Genomic DNA, 24,715 nt, shown 5'->3' on the forward strand with positions numbered 1-24,715 from the left:
GATAAGATACTTTTTGACATGAGAGAATCAAACGCCAAGCTTTTTTGTTCACTCTGTTGCAGTATAGTCAATCTGAGAATTCATATTTAAAGGGATTCCGTACAAGAGCTGTCGAAGACAGCAAAAGGCCATAACATTATGTTGCACATAAGTATGTGTGCCAGACTGATTGATTCATGAAAAGTATTACATTTGACTTATTAGAAGGTTTTACATCCAAATGGATACATACCTGAATTAGATGAATTGAAGCTGGAAAGAGAGGGGCTGCCGACCCCTGGCAAAAGGACAGGTGGGATGCCTTGCAGATTTGGATAAGCTGACTGGATATTGAGAGCCTGCATTGCAGGGTTATCGAACAACCCCTGCTGCTGCATGGCCTGCTGCTGCGCCAGTCCCAAAACTTCATTTGCCTTCTTAATACGGTCCATCTCTTGTTGGGCCATAAGTTGGCGGACAGTGGCCGGGTCAAAGTATTCTTTTTCCTTGTCGATCTGACTGCCGATCGTATCCTTTACCTTAGAGATGTGTTGTTGGGAGAAAATGTGATCACGAACAGAGAGGCGAGCACTGTACTTGACACCACACAAAGTGCATTCAGTCTTTGGGCCCTCGTAAGACGTCTGATTTATTCCGAAATGCTTCGCCATGTTGAGCTTTGCCTTTTTCTCCTTGGCACGAGCATTTTGAAACCACACCTGAACCACTCTCTTTGGAAGTCCAATGTCATTGCCAAGCACCTCACATTCCAGCATAGTGGGCGTCCTATAGTCATTGAAACAGGATTTCAGAACCTTCAGCTGGAGGTTAGTCATCTGGGTTCGGAAGCGCTTTTGGCCAGGTCGGTCTCCGCTGTCAATACTCCTGGTCCCTGAGGCCCCTGGACTTGGTGAGCAGGGATCTGCCATGCTGGACGTCTCACTGTGTTCAATTATATGTTCATTTTCATAGTCCTTAGCATAATAGCTTGTTGCCGGGCTAACTAGCCCAGAGGACATCTGGTCATCAGTTTCAAGAATGGGGGCTATGCCCCCCGACTTAGACAGGTAATCACCGCAATTTTGACTGTGCTTTGCATCAGCACTGTCATTATCAGCATTGGCCTCATCACCTGTAGTTGTGTCAGTGATGGCTGTATTCACGGAGGAGCAGTCATCATTATCCAGTTTGCTGTGATCAAAGCTGAGGTTCACAGAGGACATGGTTGCACTCTCAAAATCTTCCATTCCTTCAACTTTAATGGATGAAGGGCTCAGTAGAGCCCTGGGAGACAAATCCATGTTTTTGTTCACTGGTGACATAGAGGAGCTTCGCCCATCACTGTTTGTTGGGGCCAGTTGGGAGAAGCTTGATGCATCTAGAGCATCCATTTTTATTTGCATACCCTCCTGTTCAGGTAACATACCAGCAAGAGCTAAATTATATCCAGCACGTTTGGCTTCATGCCAATGACGAGAGCGGATGTGTGCCTCTAGGGCAGTTTTTGCCTTAAAAAGAGCTCGACAAAAAGGGCACCTACGATGAGCTTGAGCTGGCCCCACTGCTCTGAACTGACCCTTTCTCTCTCTAGCTCTGGTATTTTGAAACCAGACTTGCACGACTCTCTTTTTTAATCCCACCTCGTGAGCAATGTGGTCGAGCATTTTACGCGTAGGATTTGAATCTAATAAATACTTCTGATAAAGTACCTCTAGCTGCTCAGGTGTGATGGTAGTTCTGAGCCGCTTGTCTCTCTGTGGCTCTTCCCCGCTATTTGTGCTGTCGTTCTCTCCTGGACTCGTGCCAGCTTTCTCCTCTAACTTCCTCTTCAGGGAGTTCATGGTGGAAGTGGGGGTGGACGGAGAAGTGGCAGAGCTGCTGGGAATCTGAGGCATTGCCCCAGAGAGTAGTTGACTTGCCAGTAGAGGATTGTTGGGATCGAAAAGCATGAAAGACATGTCAATTGGACGGTCGAGGAATTGAGGGTGGATGAATTGATTTTGTACAGAAAGGAAGTGTAATTGCTGGTGTTCCTGCCAATGCTCAAAGGAGGGGAAGCCGATCTTGCACTGCTCACACTGATACGGGATCATCTGTTGTGCAAGTTGTTGTGTGGCAGAGGACAGGTGTGCATTGACGCTCATGTGAGAGCTTTGCGAAGATGCCTGGCTTGTCTGAGAGGCTGAGGGACCACACTGCTGTTGTTGCTGAGAGAAGGAGGGAGATGCATGTTTGATGGGCTTAGAAATAGCTTGAATCTTCTCTTCTCTTTGGGACCTGTGGTGTTGTGGCTCAGACTGGGGTTGATGCATAACTTCCTGCTTAATAGAGGTCTGGTTCTCTCGTGGATCAGCAGAAATTGCTGGTAACTGCTTGGGTTTCTCATCATAGAGGTTTGAGGTGGATGCTGGTGAGGCCTCCTCTTTCTCAGTAGATGGGAGGTGTGAGAATGCAGATGTGGAGGGTGGAAGTGGGCAGAGACTCGAAGAGGAGGGCATTGGGGTGTGACAGGAAGACCCAGAGGGAGTATAACAGTCATTGGGATAATCCAGTGAATCCTCATTTTGGCTGTCATACTGTCCATCCTCATCTTCATCTTTGTAACACAGCTTCTTTTGGTGTTTTATTAAATCAAATATACGCTGGAAAACCAGACTACATTTCTTGCACTGGTAGTTTAGATTTGAGGTGCGGATATAGCGATCATTTGACAATTCTCGTTTTTCTCCTTCTTTCGCCCCATCGCCCTGGTTTTCATAGTTTTTCCTTGCCTTCTGACGAGCATTTTGGAACCACACAACAATAACACGAGTGGGGAGGCCCAGTAGGTTGGAGAGCTGTTCAAATTCATCGTCTTTAGGATAGGCATTGGCGTCAAAGAAGTCTTGTAGCACTCTTAGCTGGTAGTCAGTAAATCTGGTTCTGGATGATCTCTTACTTCCATAATATTCTGGTTTCTGAGGTTCAGGGGAAGGAGGTTTCGAGTCAATTTTTGTGTCTTCTAAAGTTGTTGTTGGGGGATTATTGAAATTGTATGGAGAGTCTTTGTTGCGCTGTCGCTCTTTAAAAAGGGTGTTTCTGAACCAGTGCTTTATGACTTTTTGTGGTAGCCCAGACTTGTCGGCCATCTCTTTAATCTGTTCCTCATTTGGCGAATTGTTGATATCAAAGTACTGTCGCAGCACCCTAAGCTGGTCATCTGTGATGCGTGTCCGTGGCCTCTTGTTCTGCTGCTGCTGTAGCATGGCAGGAGTCAGCTGCTGTTGATAGAGCTGGGCCAGGTCTGATGCCAGGCTTGGATCAACAGATTGCAGCTGAGGTGGGAGGGACTGGAGAGACATGGTCTGCATCATCAGCGGCGAGAAGAGGGGCAAATCCATTGGTATGGGAATTTGTGCCATTTGAACTTGCGGCTGTGGGGTAGATACCGTTGGAGGCGTGAGTGAGGCAGCAGAGACAGGAACATTTGGTGTGGGAGCTCTTTGGGGGGGAGGAGGTGGAGGTGGAGGTTGTGGAGGAGCAGGAGCAGCCTCTGGTGTAGGGGGTCTCAGTGGAAAGAGTTTATCATACTGTTCTCTGTATTCCTTGGCAAATCTCTCAAGGGATCGAAATGGAAAGAAAGCCTGGTGGATATGCTCCTGGTGACTCTTTAGAATCAGTATGTTTGAAAACAGCTTCCCACAGGCTTCACATTCCAGTTTCTCTAATCCCTCAATGGGGTCGACCACTCTTGTTATCCCACCTGGACCACTTGATCCTGTAGTTCCAGCTGTCTTTTTCTGAGCTTTCTGTTTGTTTTCATTGTACTGAATTACTAACTCAAACCCAAAATTTTCCAGCAGGGCTTTGGTTGCGTTTCCTCGAGCATCAGAAGCAATTCTTGGTGGAGGCAAGCCAGTATCATGGTTCATGCTTATTGAAATATGCTGAATGTCCTTCTTTTCTCTTGGCTTACAGTCCGTATAATCTTTGTTAAGATATTCCTCATTTTTTTCACTTTTGCCTCTTTCTCGTTGTAGTTCTCGGTCTTTCTCATTCTGAGAGGCGGACGGTCTCTGCTTTTTTTCAGCCTGCTGGAGAAGAGATGCACTCTGCTGCAACAAGGCCATCTGCCCTTGAGCCTGTGAGTGAGCCTGCTGCTGTTGTTGCTGCTGCTGCTGTTGCTGTTGTTGATGTTGCTGCTGAAAGTGGTGATGCATCAATTGCTGCTGCAAGCAACTCTGCTGGGCCTGTTGGGCTGAGTTTTTTAGATCTTCCAGAAGTGAAGAGGTGGAGGATCCTCCGAGGCCAAGTGCTGAGGCACTTATGTTGATCTCCGGGTTCAGTTGAAATTCTGCCCCAGGGATGTAGAAAGGGAATAGCAACTGCTGCTGTTGCAGGGGGAGAAGTGCATCAGTTGTCATTGGGAAGTGCTGCAGAAGTGCTGGGTTAAACAGCTGTGATTGCAGAAGAGCCGCCTGCTGCTGAAGTTCTTGCTGAAGCTGGGCTTGAGCTTGAGCTTGAGCATGTGCCAATTGCTGTTGTTGTTGAAGCTGTTGTTGCTGCTGCTGCTGCTGTTGTTGTTGCTGCTGCTGTTGCTGCTGCTGCTGCTGCTGTTGTTGTTGTTGTTGTTGCCCCCTAGCAGACAGCATGTCGGAAAATTTTGACTTTTTTGATTCGTGGTTCTCAGATGGTGAGGAATGGCGGCTCACTGAAGAATTCCCCAGGCTTTCAAGGCTGTGAGTCTGGCTCACATGGTTTCCACCATGAATACTAGGAGCTGCTGAAGTCCCACAAGAACTATGGTTTGTAGAGCTGGTAGTTGAGTTGCTGGCTGGGCTTGGACTAGATGTTGAAGTACTGATACTGGATCCGCCACCACTTAAACCAGCAGCACTTGCCGAGCTAGGGATCCCTCCTGCTGCTTCAAGTTTTGCTGCCCTTGCTTTGGTCTGGTGAAGAACAGAGCGCATGTGGATCTCCAGAGTAGAACTCTGGCTATATGCCACATTACAAGTGCTGCACTTGAATGGCTTGTTGTCAGGGCTGCTGGTAGGCTCAAGCTGGCCAGTAGTGGACTCCTGAAGAGCCCTCTTCACCTTGTGCAGGTGGGAGACAGAGTTATAGTGAACCAGAAGAATGTTCTTTTGTGTAAAAGACTCTTTGCATACAGTGCACTTGAAGGGACGAGATGGATCCAAGAACTTCTCCATGGTAAAGTTGGGCCCCTTTCTGAATGGCAACGCACGTTTAGGTTCAGATCCACAATCCTCCTGCAGTGAACCAGAATCACTGCCTGTTGGGCTTTGTTTTTCCTCTGGTTCACTTTCATCTCCTTCTTTGTCATCTTCACCCAGACTTCCATGCTCCTCACCAAGAGATGGGTCACCCATTACCATTATGTCACCATTCATCAGTAAGCCTCCATAAAGCTGCTGGATATCAGCCTCACTCAACTCCAGGTGGCTGGTTTCTAAATGTTTCTTCAAGGCCTGTAGTGTTCTGAAGCTCCGCTGGCAGAGGCAGCACATGGTGGCTGCCCTTATCACATGGTATTGTGAATGGAGCTGTAGTTTCTCGACAGTCTTGAATGCCAGGCTGCATTGGTTGCAGCGGTACTTGTAGACATGGCGATCTGAAACAGGCAACTGGGGCCTTTTGTTGTGAACTTCGTTGAAGTGCATCTGGAGGGAGTTGGATGACTTGAACACTTGATTACAGCCTTTCTTCCAGCACAAGAATCCTGTGGCATCATCCTTCTCCGTCTGTTGATCTTCCAGAGGTGACTTGCGAGCTTCTGCTATTTCTGTAGCGATTGACATTCCCTTCTCTGAATCAGCATCTGATGCATCTGTAAATAAATAAACCAAGAGAGCAATGCATTAAGTGCCCACGTTTGCAATTTGGATTTTGTTTCCACGGTAGGTCATGAAGGACTAATTGATGATGATTGAATGAATAGAAACTGCTGTTAATAATGTCTTGTTGTCAATTAACACATTAGCTTAGCAAAAATATAGTTATTTATGAATAATAATAGTAATGCAGCTTTTTCAGTTTGCACCAGTGTGTGCGTAAAAGGTGAGGATATTTAGCTCAATCTTCTTTTGGTATACACTTCATGTGGAAACACACCATGACTTCCCGTATGGTGATAACATGGTCATTACAGATTACTACTTAAATACTACTGATTTATGTATTTAGAGGAATATTTAGTCATTATTTGTACATGGAAACACATAATACTATGAAGTAACCTTGACATCTCAAGAGTCTGATACTAACCAGCTTGCTTCTTTGTATCTTCAGAGTTGGAGTTGGCTGTACCATGAGGGGTGCCCTGGGACTCTGTGTCTGGACTAGGCACAGGTATGAACATGCTTGCTGGCAGTACTTCAGACGCTGTTACCTGGAAAAACAAAGCACAAAGATATTCCAGTGTGAATAATTATGCTGAAGTTTAGTTTAGTTTAATATCCTAGTTTAATAAATTGCAAGAAAACTACAGACACAAGTAAGAAGATACACAAAGCGGCTACCAAGAAGGGGTTCTTGAGTAGAGAGCTCGCCAAGCTTAAAGAGCTTTAGTTCGAAACGTCACTTACATACGTGAATGTTTCACAGTCCTGGGGTTTAGTGTGTGCCTATTTCTGCTGCCGCAATTAGGATGATGGACCTCACGTCATACTATATCTCAGCCAGCTAAAAGATTTATGAGAGGGGGACGAATAAGATAAGAAAAATCTTGAAAAAAGACTATTGTAAGAAAGGAGACCAGGTAAACTCCAGACATCTCAAGTATCAGCTTTAGCTACAGCATTTTAGTATACTGATGATTACCAATTCAAAGTAAAATAATTACTAAATTATACTGCTTTTTAATAAAACAGTAAAAAGAGAGTCACAAACTGATTGAAGGTTTGCACTTTCAATTTGGGTATTTCTTTTTTACTTTGCTAATTCAAATATTTCATGGATGAATAAGTATTGATTTAAAAAGTACATAAAAAACAGGTACTTGCTAATCTCAAAAGGTTAGAGTCACTCATGTGTGAACGACAGCAACCTCTGTTTATCCTTGCCTCTGTCTCCTAACGTTCTTCATATGTCTATTTCTAATAAACTTTGTTCAACCCCAAACCACTAATTAGCGACTGAAACTGGATGAGGTTGGAAGATGTGGCACTGTCTATTTCGCCTCCAATTAACTTCACAAACTGACTACTCAACTTTACGCTACATTTCAATTCGTACCACTCCACCATATCCCTCCTCTTTTCCCTGATGTTTCACTGGTGAACCTTCATTTAAGGATTTTTTGCCACCTTTTACTCTCTAGCCTCAAAATGTATCGATAGTCTTTTCAAGTCATATTCAAAAAAGATCTGTCAAGTGGAGACAAAAGGAGAGAGAATATTTATAAAATCTTCCCAGTGGAATTTGTATTTGAAGAGTAAGAGCCTACAGATCTGTGCAAGCTTTGGTTAATTTACCATATGTACAATAAGCTTTCAAATTATTCCTCCAATAGGCACAGGGAGAAGACAGCTGGACGTACTGTAGCATGTTATATGACCTGCATGCTAGATCCTAATGGAAGAGAACTGTCCACAAGCAAGAGGAGTTTAAGGGTTAAGTATAGCAGTTAACAAAGTAGTTTATTTGGTTAGTGTGTCCTCAAACATGACAGAAAACATCCAGCCATTTCCTTCTTGTTTTTTTTATCTGCTGTTTCTCTTCAAAATAAAAGAGGCAATTAATGTAACCAACATTGAAAGTCACAAAACCAAAAAGCAATGATTTACATTATAAAGTGTACTGTTTCTAGACAACGACTTCATTAGGCAATTAGTAGAAAGTGCAGAGTATCCCGAGGTCACTTTTAATTTGGACAGTCTAATTGGCAAACATAGTTCAAAACGGCTATCATCCAGCCAGACTCAGATTTAATGAAGCACAATTATTTTCATTACCCCTATCTTAAGCACACAGAAAATGAGTGAGGACTGACACACACACACACACACACACACACACACACACACACACACACACACACACACACACACACACAGTATATGAGACAGGCATGAGACACGTGGCGTGGGGTGGAAAGGAGGGAGTTTAAAGACGAAGGTGGATGAAGGGTGGAACGCATCATTATGCCGCCTTAGCAAGAAATAAAAGTCACATATATCAGAATAAATTAGACGTCCCTCTTTAGACATGTGAAAAGGATAAAGTATCTTTCCATCTGCATTCACAAGTTATAAAAAGGTGCTAGCTTTATTGTGTGTTATATTACCGCTCTTGCAGTGGTTGGGTACATTACTGCCTCTGTATGATAAACACATACTGCCGTCCACCATACTAATGTGTGTGCCATGCTCTTTCAGGATAAGCGTTAATGGTGGAGTTATGTGTGACTCATGATTGTCCAGTGGGATGTTTAGCTCCACCCCATAGAACAGAGTAAATATTTGCTCTATGAGTTACAAGAAAAAAAGTTGAAATACAATTGCATTTCCCTTTGATCAGCATTATAGGAAGCAAATAAAGTATTCCCTCTAGATAGTAAATGGCTCATATAAATCTAACTCCACATGATTTGGGTTACAAAGAAATCCTGCATGACCCGCAAGAATGGACCTGAAGATGGACACCTTTTCATATTTTGCTGTTTACAAAAACATATTTTCTACAATACCTGATTTGTAGTGAATGATAACATTTCCATTGCTTGTACTTGAATTTCTTGAAGCGGGGAAAATGCTCAATAGATTTCTATTCATCTGTGTCACAATTATTTCAACATTTTCATCATGAAAAGCTTTGTTTTGGCTAGGACACAGGTGATCGAAGACATTGTATGTCAGTGTAATAATAAATCAACTGGCAGCTGAGAGACTTGCTCATCTTAAATTCATTAAAAAATACAAAAACAGATTATAAGTTCTCCTCCCCAAATGGCCGTGATTATAAAGAGCTCCGATGATGGGCGAATTAAGACAATTAAAAAAAGGAGAAAAATATAAATCTTTCTAAGAGGCCAATCATTTTCAATGAGCCAATGGGATTGCCTGCAGCCATTACGCAATTAACGGCGTTCTTTGTGTTTGATAAACGACTGAATGTTGGCAATTTGGAGAAGGGAAGACATGAATGGCGATTGTTGTCACAGTTCCAGCCACTGCAGGGTGAATTGTTTTGGAGCTATCTTCTTGGCAATGCTGAATCCTTTCACTGGTCCTTGACCTGACCCATTGTCTGCAATGTAACTGCCACCATGTGTGAAAGTGACAATATGTTGCCCCTATACAGCACAACTTTGACTGGCTGTAGCTTCATGTAACTGAGTGCAGATAATGACACAATATGGGAAAGAGTGGTGGGAGAAATGGGAATTACATCTGAGATTGGTGTTGATGTATATTGAGTACCAGTCGAAGGTCTGGTACTGTATACAACACATCAAATGCAGACAGCATGCTCATACATTTGTTCATGTATTGTGCTTTCCCTCCTCTGCAATCCCTGACTTATATAAACTATGGATAATGCATTTTCTGAGGTACTTATACAATCTCCTGGCTATGGAAGTTATTGACCAGAATAAACAATGTGTACTTGACACCGTGAATCGTATACATAGTTATCAACAGCTGACCTTCAAATATGCAGGTTGGTAATGGAAATGATGGAAAAGCATTGCATGCCGGGAAATAAAAGAATGGTAATGGAGTTAACACTTCACCACTTCCAACTACCCGATAACCGATGACGTGCAAAATAAACATAACAAAGGACTTACTGAGGCAATGAGCTTATCCACACAGTCAGGAGCCACACTGTGAAGGTGTGTGAGGTGGAACTGCAGGTGGATCTTGTTGTTGAGCGTGTCCTGGCACAATGGGCAGCGTAACATGGGCTGTACAGAGTGCTGCGTCATCACGTGCATTCTGAGACGATTCAGGTCCGTGTTGGTAAACTTGCAGTAGGGACACTGGTACATCTATAAGGTAGAAAGACAGGGACAGAGAAGGTGGAAAAGCAGATACACAAGGTTTAATGGGTTGAAATGAATGTGGTGAGCACAGTTGGCCTGCTTGAAGAGGAGCTGTAGATCAGGCGGAAGATTGGGACCCCCCCTTCCCTCCAGCAGGCAGATCCCTCTGATCACAGACAACTGTGTAATACCGAGCACCGCTGAGCCTTGGCACCTACTTCAAAGTGCTCTCATCTGTCAAATACTATATTGATTTTCCACCTCATACACAATTAGCAGTGAAACTACAGCAGAAAGGCGAAAATATTTTTGAGTGCATTCGGGGAAAAAACCCTGCATAATATAAAACTCAGTGGGATAACTAAGTAAAAATTATTAGAAGTATATTTTTACATTTCTTCTTTTAATTGGTGTGTAAATTGCAGTCTCATAATGAGGGCCTGCTTTTGACGATGATATAACCTTTAGCGAGAGTACTATAATTCAAAGAGTTTCTTTTTCTTTTTTTTTTAAACACAGTTCTGAGAACATCTGAAGACGTTGATGTTATCAAACTTGTGTGGTTTGTAACTCTCACCTGCTCCGAAGTGCTCTTCTCAGCTGTCCTGGGACGCTTTGAGGAGAGTGAACTCTCGGATGTCTCTGACCGCGAAGACGGCCTTTTGGAGGGGGTCGGGGAATCTGACTGGTGCCGTTCCGATTGGCCCGGCACTGCTGCAGATTCACACAGAGGGATGGAGAGAGGAGAGCAGACATGTTAAGACAAGGACTAGGCAGCCTGAGAGCAGGTCAATCAATAACACTGTGGATAAAGGGCTTTTGAATGCCTTTCTTAAATGTGATATAACTGCATTTAATGGGAATCGGGCCGGGAAAGTGTTGTTATCCAACTCGTGTCTCCCCATAGAAAAACACCAGTTTTTGCTTGTCTTCCCATGCTGCTGCAAGGGAGCTGTCTCTTTCGATGCTAGTTTGTCAAGATATCATACAACACCATTGACCGCTAATGAAAATATTCATTTGCCACAGGGTGCAACTTTAAGTTTCACCACATATTTTCAGTCCACGTGAGTTTCTTAACTTGAGACAAGTTACATAAACATCTTTCAACCTCGAGGTCCGGATCAGACTCTTGTCAAACCCCAACCACAGTAATGCAAGCATATTTAACAAAAAAGAACACTAAAAAGGTCAGCATCATCAACATTTTGGCTTTTTACAATTTAGATTATTTATATTTTGACCAAAAATCACAGTTTTGCATCACCAAAATTCGAATACATTTTAAGTGATCAGGGCTTTCTTCAAGGGATAAAAAAAAACGTCAAGCTCGGCCTGCAGTTTGATCCAGCTCGCAAAAATCCTCAGTTTTTGGTTGCCAGTGAAATTCTCTTTTTCATTGGCATTTATGAATTCAGCTAATCTTTCTCCAGTGTGTTGTAGTTCTGTGCATGTGGACTGTGACAAATACAAAAAAGGACACAAGGTTAGAAAACCTCTCTTCAAGCCCCTGAGCGAATCTCAATATTTTCACAAAGCTAGGCCGCATATGTCAACAAGCATTCATTTAACTCAAGATGCTTAAGACATAAGAACACGCCATTGGGCTCAAAGACGACATCATATTGATGATTAGTCATACCATGGCGTATCCACAGGATACAACCATGCTTCCGTGCTCTGTACATGGGAATGTGAAGGCTGTTGTCGGGTGGCTAATTAGATAGATTTCCAGTACTCTCACATATACAGCAATGGATTCACTGTAGCTCACAAACTGAATCATATGGCTAATCCTTTTAATACAAACAGCACCAATATTAACCAAATATCATGTCGGCAGAGCAAGGCCACACGGTAGCCTCTGCAAACCAAAATGTAAACCACTGCACTTTATAGGAAAAGAGAGGGAAAGTAAAGGTGGCACACAGAAAAGCATTGAAGTTGACCACTCAGCACAGAAGATCTTTGCAAAGGAGCTCCAGGGACATCAGGCATTGTCTCCACTGGAAATAATCCCATGTGAAACTTGAGCAAGTGCATCGCCAACCCCTAACAAGCCTATAAAGAGTTAAATTCGGCCTGATTCCTACAGTCCCAAAAGGTGAAATTGAGAACAGAGGGCATTGGCAGTGGTTGGTCGGCGGGCAGGTTAAGCAGGGCTGACCACGCTTCTGCACCAGACATTAAAACGTCAGCTTCAATCAGGACGAGGGCAGTTGAGCTGATTACCCAGTGGGGGACCTGGCTTTGGACAGAGCAGCCTGCAGAATCTCCTAGAGACATTGGGATCAGCCAGGGAGGCCCCATTAGGGTCCGTTCACAGCCAATCCTATTAAACACATCCGCCAATAAACAAAGGGAATGTTAAACAAAGGAACCTCCCATTCCCCGACATTAACCTCTCAGTCATGGCACTGCCCTCACCAATCCCTGCTCCTCCTAAACTCCACTTCAGTCCACTCCTACTTCCCCTGAAGTCATCTCTCGAGGTAAACAAGGATGGTCCTCCGCTGTTACTTGGGAGCAACTGGTCTATGCATATGCATTGTTTGTCTATTCATCAGCAGCTCAGTGCCGTACCATGAGCATGCCTTACCTGGGACTCAAAGAGGCTTATGGCAAAGCTTTTATTGTACACACATACAGCACAAAAAGTAAGCATGGATTGAGTGGACACAGGTGCCCCCTCAATCTCACAATTAAGAGGATAACATAATTGATTATAAGTATATTTCACTTCTACAAATACTCAATAAGCACCAGGGGGGGTTAAAAAAATGGAGAGTGGCTATAGAAGAGGCCCAAATTGGCTGTAGCGCCGGGGGTGCTGTGTTAATGTGTGAGAAAGACATGCGGGGAGAGAAAGTGTGAGAAAGACATGCGGGGAGAGAAAGTGAGAGAAAGGCAAAGCGAGAGAGAGAGAGAGAGAGAGAGAGAGATGGGGTGAGAACGGGGGGCAGATGGAGGGCTGGAGAGGCTTACTTGGACATCCTTTCTTGTCATGGCCAATTATAACTCAATAAATCGGATCAATCGCCTTCTCTTAAGAACCCTGCACCCTGACACCATCACATCCAACTACTACATCAGTTGTTGTTTTTTGTGTCAGGGGTGATGAAAAAAATGGCCGCAACATTAAAAATCTGAGAATGAAATCGAGATTTTTGTCATTCCACAGTGCGACTCTTGTTGGACAGACCTCCAATACGAGTCGATCCGAACCGAACCTATGACTAAAATAAGGGTTCGGATGGAACAGGACGTACATGTGGATGTGCTGTCGATAATAGAATAGAAAGGTGAGATAAGCTGTGGATGTGAAGAATATCTACTGAGGTCTTGTTTAACTGCCTGATCTGATATTGGTGGTGGTATCTGGGAGAGGAAATGTATAATCACTAAAAGTTGTGAAAAATGTTTTCTCTTTCATAAATAATATTTCTGTCACTCTGGACGTGCTCTTCTTGAAGTTAAAGTGTCATCGCTGTATGACTGTGAAGACACTTTTAGACAGTACATCACAGTATGTAAACCTCAGTGGTTTACAGTTAGATTATTGATGCTTCAAGTAGTCCAAGTAGTCCACAGAGACCCCTCTGGGTCGCCCTCCGTCAGTGGCCTTAATGTCTGTTAACCTGGCCTCTTCTGCCTGGTCATTAGACACAGATCCCCCATCCACACCAAACCTCATCTGACAGATACACAGGGTGGACTTTTGTTTGAGAGCACAAAAGGCAGGGCAGCAGTGGAGTAAAAAAAAAAAAAACGTAAGAGCCAATTTAGGTGATCATTAATTCATGCCCCTTTTCCGTAAACCAGAGGCTTTTGTGCTGTCAAGTCCCGTAAGTGAATTGGACTTTGGCACCTTGTCTCACCTTCCATATTTGGACTGTATTATTCAGACAGCAAAGGGGCTGTCAGCACACTGCTCCGGTCTCTGGAGCAATCACAGACTTGTTGTGCTTTTAAGGGGAAAAAGATGCTTGCTGGACAGAGTGACTGACACAGCACAGGCTGAGGTAGACACGGCAGGTCATCCGCCATTAAAATCTTCCAGGAGTGTTATCACAGCTGCCATGAATCGCCTGTGTCCTTGGGAGAGGTTATCCTTATTCTGAAATGCGAGTTACAGTAAACAATATGTAAAAAAGGGAAGGATGGGAAAATGATGTTGCTGTTTTAGAGGGGAATTCCCCATCTACTGACTGACATGGGGTCTTCAACATCAGCAGAGCCTTTGCCCCCTCATTACCACAGCTCCAGTCTCGCCAGGGCAGCTTCAGACCGCTGGATGTAAAATAAGTAACCATCCAGTCCGTCCGGGCCAGGAAGGCTGCATAACTTGACGGTCATTTTTCCCAGAATAGCCAGAGTCCGCCAATTACTTTTAACTGTAGCTCAGCCCAAAATTCCTCTGTATAGTACACCTAAAGTCTTTTATCCTAACCTATAGTCCCCCGACTAGTTGGCCATCAATATGGAGATGATTCAACTCACAGTGATACAAGTCATTCCCCTTTAATGCAATGCTAACAATACAGGAATATTGCCTTTTTCCTTTTCCCATTTCTGTCAAGGTTTTTATTTCATAGTATGTACCGGAGCTAAAAAGGGCAGTACTCCATTTCATTTGATCCTTCCCAAGTAACTATTCGGCTTAGAAAAAAAATACAGAAAAACTTAAACCTTGAAGCCAATATTGAAACTACCTTTGAAATAATGTTATGATTGCATGAATCCCTCTAGAAGAACACAAAAGAGATATTAATTAGCAGAAGTGTTACTAATGCATGGAACAGGATGACATGGCGTTCACCTTAACAGGACGCTCAAAGACACAGCACTGCTGCTTCCATATTAGTAAAACTCATAAACACAGAGCTTTTGAGTTGGCTGACAAACAAGGACAATCTATGGCCTATTATCTTCAAAGACAAAATGAATTACAGTTTGAGGGATGACAAACACTTAAAAGACGTGATATGAATATGAACATTATCACTGCTCTGCTCTGGATTTCTCGTACTATTTAGGGTGTAAAAGCCACAACAAATCACCACTGAATGTCTCCTAGTTTAAAGCAACAATAACAATAACATGAACATAACATGAAGAAGCACCTTAAAATATGAGCAGACTGCAATGCCCCAGTGTTGGGTCTAGGGGATGCTAATTATCACGTTCATTAAACAGATCAAATTCAGCATCTTTACACACCGAGACAAGCACACATGCATGTTAAAGTACATATGTATCATAGGAATATATAACATAGGAATCATGTATCTTTTAACGCAATACACAAATGTATGTACATTCATGTTAAATGTCTCAAATGTGTCCAAGTCTGCTAATGTTCTCGTACTTTTCCGTCCTTCCTCCTCTAATTTCCATCTCCCCTCCCTCAGCACCCCGCCTTTCTCCTGCTGCATTGCTATACATTCAGCTGCTTCAAAAATACACCCCCCCGCTTTAATGAAGGACCCTGTTCCTATGCAGAAGCTCTTCCTTTTTGCCAGAGTGAGGAAAGAGCCGCGTGGCTATCCACTTAAATATATAATTCATACCTAGAAATAAAAATGACCCTTTGAATTACTTATAATGCTGAATGATAAAATTGTAGATACGGCCAACATGAACGTCTTTGTCCAAATACATTAAGATTTTAGTATTCCACTTATACTTTCTTGAACTGATCATTTGTATTTTTCTCTCCCAGGATATATATTTATGATAATAACGACAAAAATATGCACTATATTACTTACAGTGTTGGGAGCACATGACATTTACACATGTCTGAAAGCCTGTACATGTAAATGTATGTATCGTCTTTGAGATGAATAAAAAAACAAAATAATGAAGGTATCTTTCAAGAGATGACATACTGACTACCTCTAAATGATTCTAATGAATACTGAGGAGCTGTGGAACAAGAAAGAAAAAATGTGATCGACAGTGTCTTTAAAAAGGAGGAAGCCTTTTTTCTGTGTTCGCTAATGCCGTCTGTCTGACAGTAACTGTCATTTGTAAAGGTACAATGTTGTGCTCTACGTGACAACGATGAGAAGAGAATATTACAGCAGTTCTAATGATGGACCTTAGAAACAGCTCAGCCTCAGACAGAGGGAGATCGAGTCCTTTGCAGGTGAATAACAGGTTGGCCATGACGCTCTTCCGCTGTATTCTAACACACCTTTTGTGTGCCGACTGTAGAAGAATCTTTAGATAATCACATCCCGCTTGTCTCTTTACCAAATGTATTGTAAGTTCCTCTTCACCCCCCCCCCCCCCCACACACACACAATGTTGTTCTGCACTTGCTTTGCATGGATATTGTAATGACCAAACTTTTTATGATTGGTCATTACAATATCCATGCAAAAAGTTTGAAGTAAAAAAAAGGAACCCTTCCATTAAACTACAGCTGTCAACCATTCACTGACAACACCGCCTTGAACCCACCACCCCAACCTACACACGCACCTCTTCCCTCACATCAAACAGAACCTCAGTCCTGGTTCTCTAATGCACATGCTATTTTTAACTAAGCGTTTCTAATAAGCTGCTGGGAAGCTGTAAATTTTTCATATGCAAGCACATATTTCCTTTGTGAAAACACAGAAACACACTTATTTGGTGATTAGCGACTGACAGAGGGGAGGAAGGGAACTGAATATGCTTGTATCAAATTGCATGCCTTTCAAAAAGGAGGAATCCTAATGCGAGGAGTCGTCTTCCTGTGCACCACAGGTATGAGTGAATTATTAATCGGCCAGCTCATTTTAATGCTTTTTAAAGTGCTTTATTTTGATGTGCTAAAACATACTTTTAGCCATATTCAGTCAGGCATGCATATCATTATTTCTTCCATCAAAGAAGAGTGTCGCCCTTTCAAAGAGCACAAACAACTCAGCCTCATTTAAAATAGAAGTTCGAATATCAAAGACATTTTACAAAGGCTGCGCTTCAAACACTGTGATGAAGTTTTTTCCCTACACTTTATAAAAAAAAAAAACTTAGGTATGCAAAAGGTCTGAATTGTTTTCCAGCTTTTAACCTGACTAGTGTAAATCAAAACATCCTGCAGTAACATACAAAAGTCAAGTGAGAAGCATCTATCCAGGCGCGTTACTGTTCATCATTATCAGAACTCTCTTCTATTGAATAAGAGATGTCTTATCTGCCGACACACAGACGTACAAAGTAAATTATGCATAAAAAGGGAAAATAAAACTATATTTAATTTAAGATGTTTTAGATATCTGTATACACTCTGTACACAAAAGCTGTATCTATAATTAGATGCCGTGATGGACACACACAGTCAGGATGTGGGACAAAATCTCAGATTTTTGCTTAAACTTTGCGACCATGTGGTGGAGTTAACGCCGGCCAGCACAGCTTACTGGTAGCTGTACGAATCAACGGGAGAAAATATTTTGACCACTGGCTGCACACAGATAATCAGTATATTTAAATGAGTTCCCTGTTCTTCTTTTAATAATTGTCAAAACGCTGCTCTAGCTTAAGTACTTACTACCTCCAACAATGGTACAGTGCAACAAGCTTAACTTGTGTCAGTGCGATCATCTTTTATTGTTAAATGTTCTTCACAGAGCCTTTAAATCTGACCCTAGTCATACCAAAACTCAAAGTTTATACCTTATTACACCATGTGGTGTAGTGATTGCCATTAAACAGAAATGGAAATAATTACCCACGTGCTTGCTGAACCATGCAAAACCATGATAAAAACTATTTTTGAGACCCTCAGCCCAAAGATTGTTTAGGCCTAAGACTCCTCCCCTTAACCTAAGCCCAACCCCCTACTTAATATTTACCACCTGTACCTGTCAATGATCAGCCCTTAGATCATCTTGATCTGATCACAATAAACACAGTGTGTGAGTGTGTGTCTGTCTGTCCTTCTGTGCGTGTGTGTCTGTGTGTGGCAAAGTTGAGAAAAGGACAATGCTATCACATGTGTGTACACACATGGCTCAGCTGGAATCATACATGCAGGCCCCGCTCTTCACATCACCTATTGAGCAAAGACAAAACATGGGTCACATGTTGCCTGAAAACGTTATCTAAATTGATAGTTCTTTCCACCTGTACCTGATGTGGTTTAGTGTCTGGAAACCTGCACCATGAAAGTGGGAGTGTTTAATGCTTGAGAAGGCTCTAGGCTCTTGTTTAAATAGGTTTACTTAAATTAAACAACATTGCTGTTGTTCAGCACTATTCAGATGCAGGGTCACATGATTCCCGTGAGTGGTTTCCTAAATGTGTGTGTTGTAAATATTGGCCTTACCTGTCCCTTTGATGAGCTCCTTCTCCCCCCCACTTTCTCTGTCTTTGGTTTGGTCCTCCTGGTCTGTGGTGGTCTCACTAGCAGCCTCCACATCCTCACTCAGCTCTCCTGAAGGGGGAGGGAGGATGGGATATGTAAATCACCACGCCATCAGAATTGGTGGAAGCACTTAAAGGGACGGCAGCGTTTTTTTCTATAGGAGCTTGCAACAATTACATATGCTGACACACAGTAGCAAGGCTGGCGGACAAAGAGTGCAAAATCTGCTCTGTCCTGTGCTGTTTGATCATCACTGGGAAATTTGTTTTTACGAGAATTATAAAACCTGAATTATTTCATTAGGAATCATTTTTGGTAAATATGTATATGTATTATAAATATTTCTATTAAATCATTTTCCTAATTATTTAAATTATTATACTTGTTTTGTATTAAGAGCCAATGTATTTCGTCATACAAATCAAGGTAACACCAAATATATAGTTTTCGTTGCTTAATGTGAACACGTGGAAAACAAATTCATATAATTCAAAATAATTTAGCAGTATCAGAAATTAGTAATACTAAATTATAATAAAAGTAATAATAATTGACCTTCACTTTTTCTCCCAAATGAACACAAACATTCATTACTGTCCTGATTGCCTGTAGAATCCTCATTTCAATTCTCCCATCTTACTATTGCAAAAAAAAGAAAATCCTAAATATCCCAAACTTTCAGAACCACAATTCATTCATATTTGTATGCCAAGTCAAAGGCAAAAGCAGAACTCCCCTGCAACCACCTTAAAAGCCTCAGCTCGATATATCAGGCCATTTAGGAGCATTGAAGTCCAAACAATGGATATCCGATAACGCCGTTTGTAAGTAACACACAGAGGAAAGAAAGCAAAAACATAATAAAAAGGGCATCAATCTTGTTTATTTCCCTCTAGTGTCCCCTCAACATCCCCTTTGCCTGTTAAGTTTGTTTAAAACTAGTGGGACCTACATGCAATAGCATTGATTTGACAACAGTAAACTAGGCCGCAGTCAATAGGCCCTATCAGTTATTACACAAGTCAGCTAATTCTCAGCAAATGTACTTAAATGCTCCTTTAAAAATGCTTTCATGCTCAGGTCTCTACTCTATGAGCTATTGAAATATTGACAATGCCACAACAGCTGGTGAAATATCCTGTTCAAGTATTCAGCCCTGCAGTCATCACACATCCCATCGTAGCACTCCACATTACCACCCACAGCCCAAACCACTTTTATGACGTTACATTATCCCCAACAGTCACTGTTTATGCCGTGAGTGAAACATTGCATACGTTGTAGTGTTGTAGTGTTCTCAAGTGCTGGTGTGTGCCATCATCACAGGTATTCTTGGAACGTTTGTACATCCACAAGGAACAACATTGCTTTTCTCATTAAATCCTTACCTTACTCAAAGAAAATTCAGAAACAGTTTCACCCTAAATGTGTAAATAGAGATGCCTTACGCAAGTTATATTTGTTTATAACTGAAAAGTACAATCTACAAGCAGCTTGCTATTTTTAAAAGGCACATATCAAACTTCCCTGTCAAAGGTTGGCTGAATACATACTATGGCTACCTAAACATACAACAGTAATATGCATGCGTAGTGGGCTATTCAGTTTGAAAACAATGAAAGTTAATGGTATCGTATTACTGGCAGGACGGGGGCAACAACATCCATTTTCTGCATGCCAATAGAAATGCTGTAGGACACAGCTTTCTGAGCAGTGATTGGTGCATGTATTCGATCGTTACACATTATTGAGAAAAGCCAATCCTACGATCCAGTGATCCCGTGTTGAGAAAGATGACTGACTTCTTTAAAAAAAGAATGATCTTATTTATCCGAATACCACACATGTGAATACATTTTTAAAAAAAGAAACACGTTTCTATTATGTTTCCAAGGCAACCCATGACTTCCATGCGGTGCAGCCCATCCCATGCTGGTGAGGCGGATGTTAAACATTCCAAGAAAACCAGCGACCTCCTATTGCGTCCCAAAATCCCATCTAACTCCTGCTTGCATAAATATCCACAACTCTGTGAGAATTAGGATACTGTACAGCTGCATAGGTGCTCAGATTACAAAATAATCCCCAGGTACATTTTTCACCTCATAAGAAAATGGAGCAAGGTGTCATTTCTTAGCTACGTGACACTTAATGTGAGACTAATTCCCCACCTACACATTAAAACATGCGCTGTGCTTAAACACTGTTGTGATAGGCAGCCAACATTCTAATTATGTTCATCTGTCCACACCCCCAGCTTCCTGCATGCTGTACATGCTCACATGTGCTAGGATATTTTATCCTTGACTCCTTTATTTAGATGTTTAATTAACGTATATGACACTTTTAGCACACACAACACAGAGAATCGTCCATAATTTATGCAGAAATGCAGACATTTAATTCCAGGAGCAGCGCTGCGTCTTTGAGCGGCAAATGGCTTTGCCAATTCCTCATCTCATCTCCAACGGTATTACAGAATGATTAAAGCCAGGCCGACCATAATTAATGAAAGGTCATGAGTAGCCTAAGAGTGGGATACAAATGAAAGAGACACTAAAACTGTAGCCAAAGATTAACTCTGAAAATAGATGAGGAGAAACACTCAAAGCTATGGCAGCAGGCCATTTCTAACCCAAATCTGAGAGATGTTAAGGACAATAGCCTGAAGGTTGTCTTCTAATTAATTGTCTTCATTAACCATCCTAATACAATGATATGAAACAGTTCCATTAATCTAATCATGCAAGCTGAATAAGCCCATCGCCGACAGAGATTACACTCATCTGTTCTGAGCATATAAATATCAGCTTTACTCTGCCATTCACTCAGTGGGGACAGTCCACAGGCTCTCTGATCCAACATCATCCACAAAGACACGCACAGAGTCTCTCACACACACACACACACACACACACACACACACACACACACACACACACAGCTCTTGTGTTTTTGCCAGTGGGTGCAGATGCTTAATCAGACCCATAGGTGTCACTCTATACAAGCTGTGGGAGAGGATTCTTGCCCACACACATTTACGAGGTGCAGGGGGAAGGGGCTCAGCAGCAACAGAGAGAAACACACTGGGAAGGGGGAAAAGGGAAGAAATGTGTGCTGATGACAAAAGCAGATGCTATGCAAGAGCCGTCCGGTGAAGATGAGACACTGAAAATGCCAAGATTACCTTCAGATCCCAGAGAGCAGCCTTCCTTTCCCCTCAAGAGCAGTGATTACACTAATGCTAATCACACTGACAAGCACAAACGGCCTAATAAATAATTGATAGTCACCACTGCACTTTCCAGTATTCCTTCCTAGACTGTAGAGAAGAGCAGAAGCAAGTAATAATACTCACTCTAGATATCTTTCACTAGGTCAGGCTCCTCCTCCATCCGTGGCCTCAGCCGAATACACCGCTATGATGATAACTTCCTTTCTTAAAGCACAGAATTCCAGTCCTGCCTAGGAATGGCTCCAGTCTTCCTCAACCAGCAGTGGCAGTGTGCTCTTTTTCGTTGCATATAATATCTCAGTAAACTACGCTGTCTTGACTGTCTCTCTTGGCTTTGGAAAGTCCTGGAGAACCAGCGCGGGGGCTGAGCTTTTTCCCTCTCCCCGGCTCTGGGGTAGGGTTGAGCTGTGCTTCTCTCTCTGGGCTCTTATGCAGAGCTGTGTGTCTAAGATCTCATTACTCTCGTTATGATTGTTGAGGCTGTTGTTATCATTTTAACCAGGTTTCACAGGACCGGACTGGAAATCAAGAGAGGTGTGCTTCACGCTTTATTCAGGGCCGGACAGCTTCCTTTTCTTTAACGCTGCACTGTCGGATAAAAGCCAATCTTATTTCACACTTCACAGACTCTATCTCCCCTACTTAAAAAAAAAATCCCCTCTTGCCCCCCCCCCCCCCTCCCTCCCTTGCACCCTTACTTATATAAAAGTTGGCCTGACTCTGGACTAGAGGGTGCAAAATGAAAGTGACAGGAGGGTACCAGGGGACAATGAGACACAGGACCCATGCTGAGGGCTTTCATGCATTCTACGCTCCTCATATCAGCACCTCTGCGCCCCAGACACAAGACCCCCCCCCTTTAAAGCACAACACACAGGAAAACACTATGACCCCCTAAGAAACCCCCCTCCAACACACACACACACACACACACACACACACACACACACACACACACACACACACACACACACACACACACACACACACACAAGCTTCCTCTTTATGCCCTCACAAGCTGCCTTTCATAAAAAACGCAAAACCACATGTTATCATCAGTAACCAAACGACCATTGCACTACAAAGCTTATTTAGAATGTGGCCACATTATATGTGGGCAAAAATGCTTTTTAAATTGCATCTTGATTGTTATGAATACGTTATTAATACCAGATGTATTTCAGATGCATTCATTTAGCCTGCTGTATTCATGATAAAACCTAAAGATACACAAAGTAAACCGTAATATTTCAAATGAAAAGTGTGGTAAAATACACAATGTTCCACATCACAATCAATGGTGTAAAATGTCCAAAAAACACCTGAAACCACAAAAAGACCTGCAACACACACACACACACAACAAATGAAAGTGTATCCTCCTCTGTAGTCTTCTCTCACTCATGCTCTCACTCCCCCTCCCCTGCACACTTTTGAAAATAAATAAGAGTAGGCTACCTCACTGCTGCTGGAGTAACGTGTTAGATTCCTGACCTGTCTATGGGGGGAATCGCTGGCCTCTCCCTGCTGGCCCTGCTGTGACCTCAGGATCTAAATGTGAATGAATACTTTGTGTCTCCATGAGGCTCAGGGCACGAGGGGGAGCGGAGGAGGCGGTGCAGGAGATGGAGGAGGGGTTTGAGGTTGGGGCAGCTAATAACTAAAAAACTTTAAACGGCGAGTTAATCACAAACAGCAGTGATAGCTCACACTGCCTTAGAACAATATAGAGGCCTCCCCTCCTCCACGGCTCTCCAGGTGGTGCCAGCTCATCAAACCAGCCCCATAGGTCTTCCACACAACACTTAATTTGATCCTCCTTGCCTTTTCAAAGTCACTGACAACTTTAAAAGGACACCCGCCACATTCAGGGCACATGGAGTCACACAGAGAAGTCGCGAATTCTCTCATAGAAAATACATGAATGGTGCTCTTCATTTTTCATTCAGTTAGTCAGAAGCTGTTATTAAGCACCATGTAATGCATAAAATGCATTCCCTAATGTGTCATCTCATGGGAAATCATTCTAATTAGAAATACTTCTTGAGATAATGGCATGTTTAGATACATTGCAAATAAAGTGGATAAAGTGAGTGCCGCTCTAGTTCTTTTCTCTTTGTGTTTTACTTGAGTGATAAAGGAGAGGAGGATCTAGGTTAATGTGGCTACACAGGGAGTGAGCATTCAGGGACTGCTCACTCTTCTGTTCCAGCACACACACACGCGCACACACACACACACACCACACTGTGACTTCCTTGAATGCCCAAGATGATGACCACTTGCTAGTACATATTATGTCCACAATGGAAGATGCAGGCTGTACTTTTGCCTGCTAGGATTGTGGACTAAAAGCCTGGATATGGGGCAAAAACATCACTGGGCCGCGCCATCTACTCTGCCTGAGGGACATCGTCCAGCACAAAGAGTCACTCCGCCACCCCCCCCCCCCCCCCCACGCATCTATGCTGCCTCCTCTTAAATCAACCGCCTTTTATTAATGCATCTTTTTTTCCCTTTTTCCTCCAGCTCACACTACAATGCCTTCACCTATTTGCAGCTATTCAAAGGGACAAAACAGAACCGGGGTGTGTGGATGGGAGTGTGGGGGTGGCTGAAGGGTTGTCTGAAAGGAGAGGAGAAAAAAAGCATCACCGCTGTCATGAAGGGCAATCACATCAACTCTGAAATATTCACCAGTGGGTTGGAAAATGCGATGGTACAGTTATGACAGGCGAACAGGCGACTCCCCCCCACTCTGGCCCATAGTCCCCCGCCCCTCTCTCCATCAGGGCGGAAGCATGGTGGACACTCTGAATATGTATAACCCGGAAAATCTATTGATTTTTCATTTGGCAAAAAAGGGACACAAAAATCACGTAACCTGAAACTGTCACAGCTCTTTTGTTCATAGCTCATCTCTCCTGATGTTTGGCTTTTGCCACAAAGTCTCTTTAATTACCAGGTACAGCGAGCTTCAGAGCCTATTTCCACAGAGACACAGCCACATACAGCCTGCTGGGCTTAACAAGACAGCACACATCTATTATATATGACATACACCCAGCAGCTTTTGCTTCATATCTGACTAATAAGCTCACTGATGATGACTATGCCCACTATTTGTTTTGTTAATACACACACAATATAGGGC

General features: G+C 42.8%; 2 protein-coding genes across 2 annotated transcripts in view; one reads left to right on the forward strand and one right to left on the reverse strand.

Moving 5' to 3' along the window:
- rpl13 (ribosomal protein L13) overlaps positions 1-24,715 on the forward strand; it is a 321,135-nt gene that overhangs the window by 208,197 nt on the left and 88,223 nt on the right. The window lies entirely within an intron of this gene.
- The window catches only part of zfhx3b (zinc finger homeobox 3b), a 125,826-nt gene that overhangs the window by 6,658 nt on the left and 94,453 nt on the right, over positions 1-24,715 (reverse strand). Inside the window, exons 7-11 of the mRNA XM_062561767.1 lie at positions 18,288-18,395; positions 10,545-10,681; positions 9,773-9,973; positions 6,247-6,370; positions 233-5,809 (exon numbers count right to left, since the gene is read on the reverse strand). Of these exons, the coding sequence (XP_062417751.1) occupies positions 233-5,809; positions 6,247-6,370; positions 9,773-9,973; positions 10,545-10,681; positions 18,288-18,395 (6,147 nt within the window). The remainder of the gene's footprint in view (positions 1-232; positions 5,810-6,246; positions 6,371-9,772; positions 9,974-10,544; positions 10,682-18,287; positions 18,396-24,715) is intronic.

Source organism: Pungitius pungitius, chromosome 4 (assembly GCF_949316345.1).
Source record: "Pungitius pungitius chromosome 4, fPunPun2.1, whole genome shotgun sequence".
Lineage (NCBI taxonomy): Eukaryota > Metazoa > Chordata > Actinopteri > Perciformes > Gasterosteidae > Pungitius > Pungitius pungitius.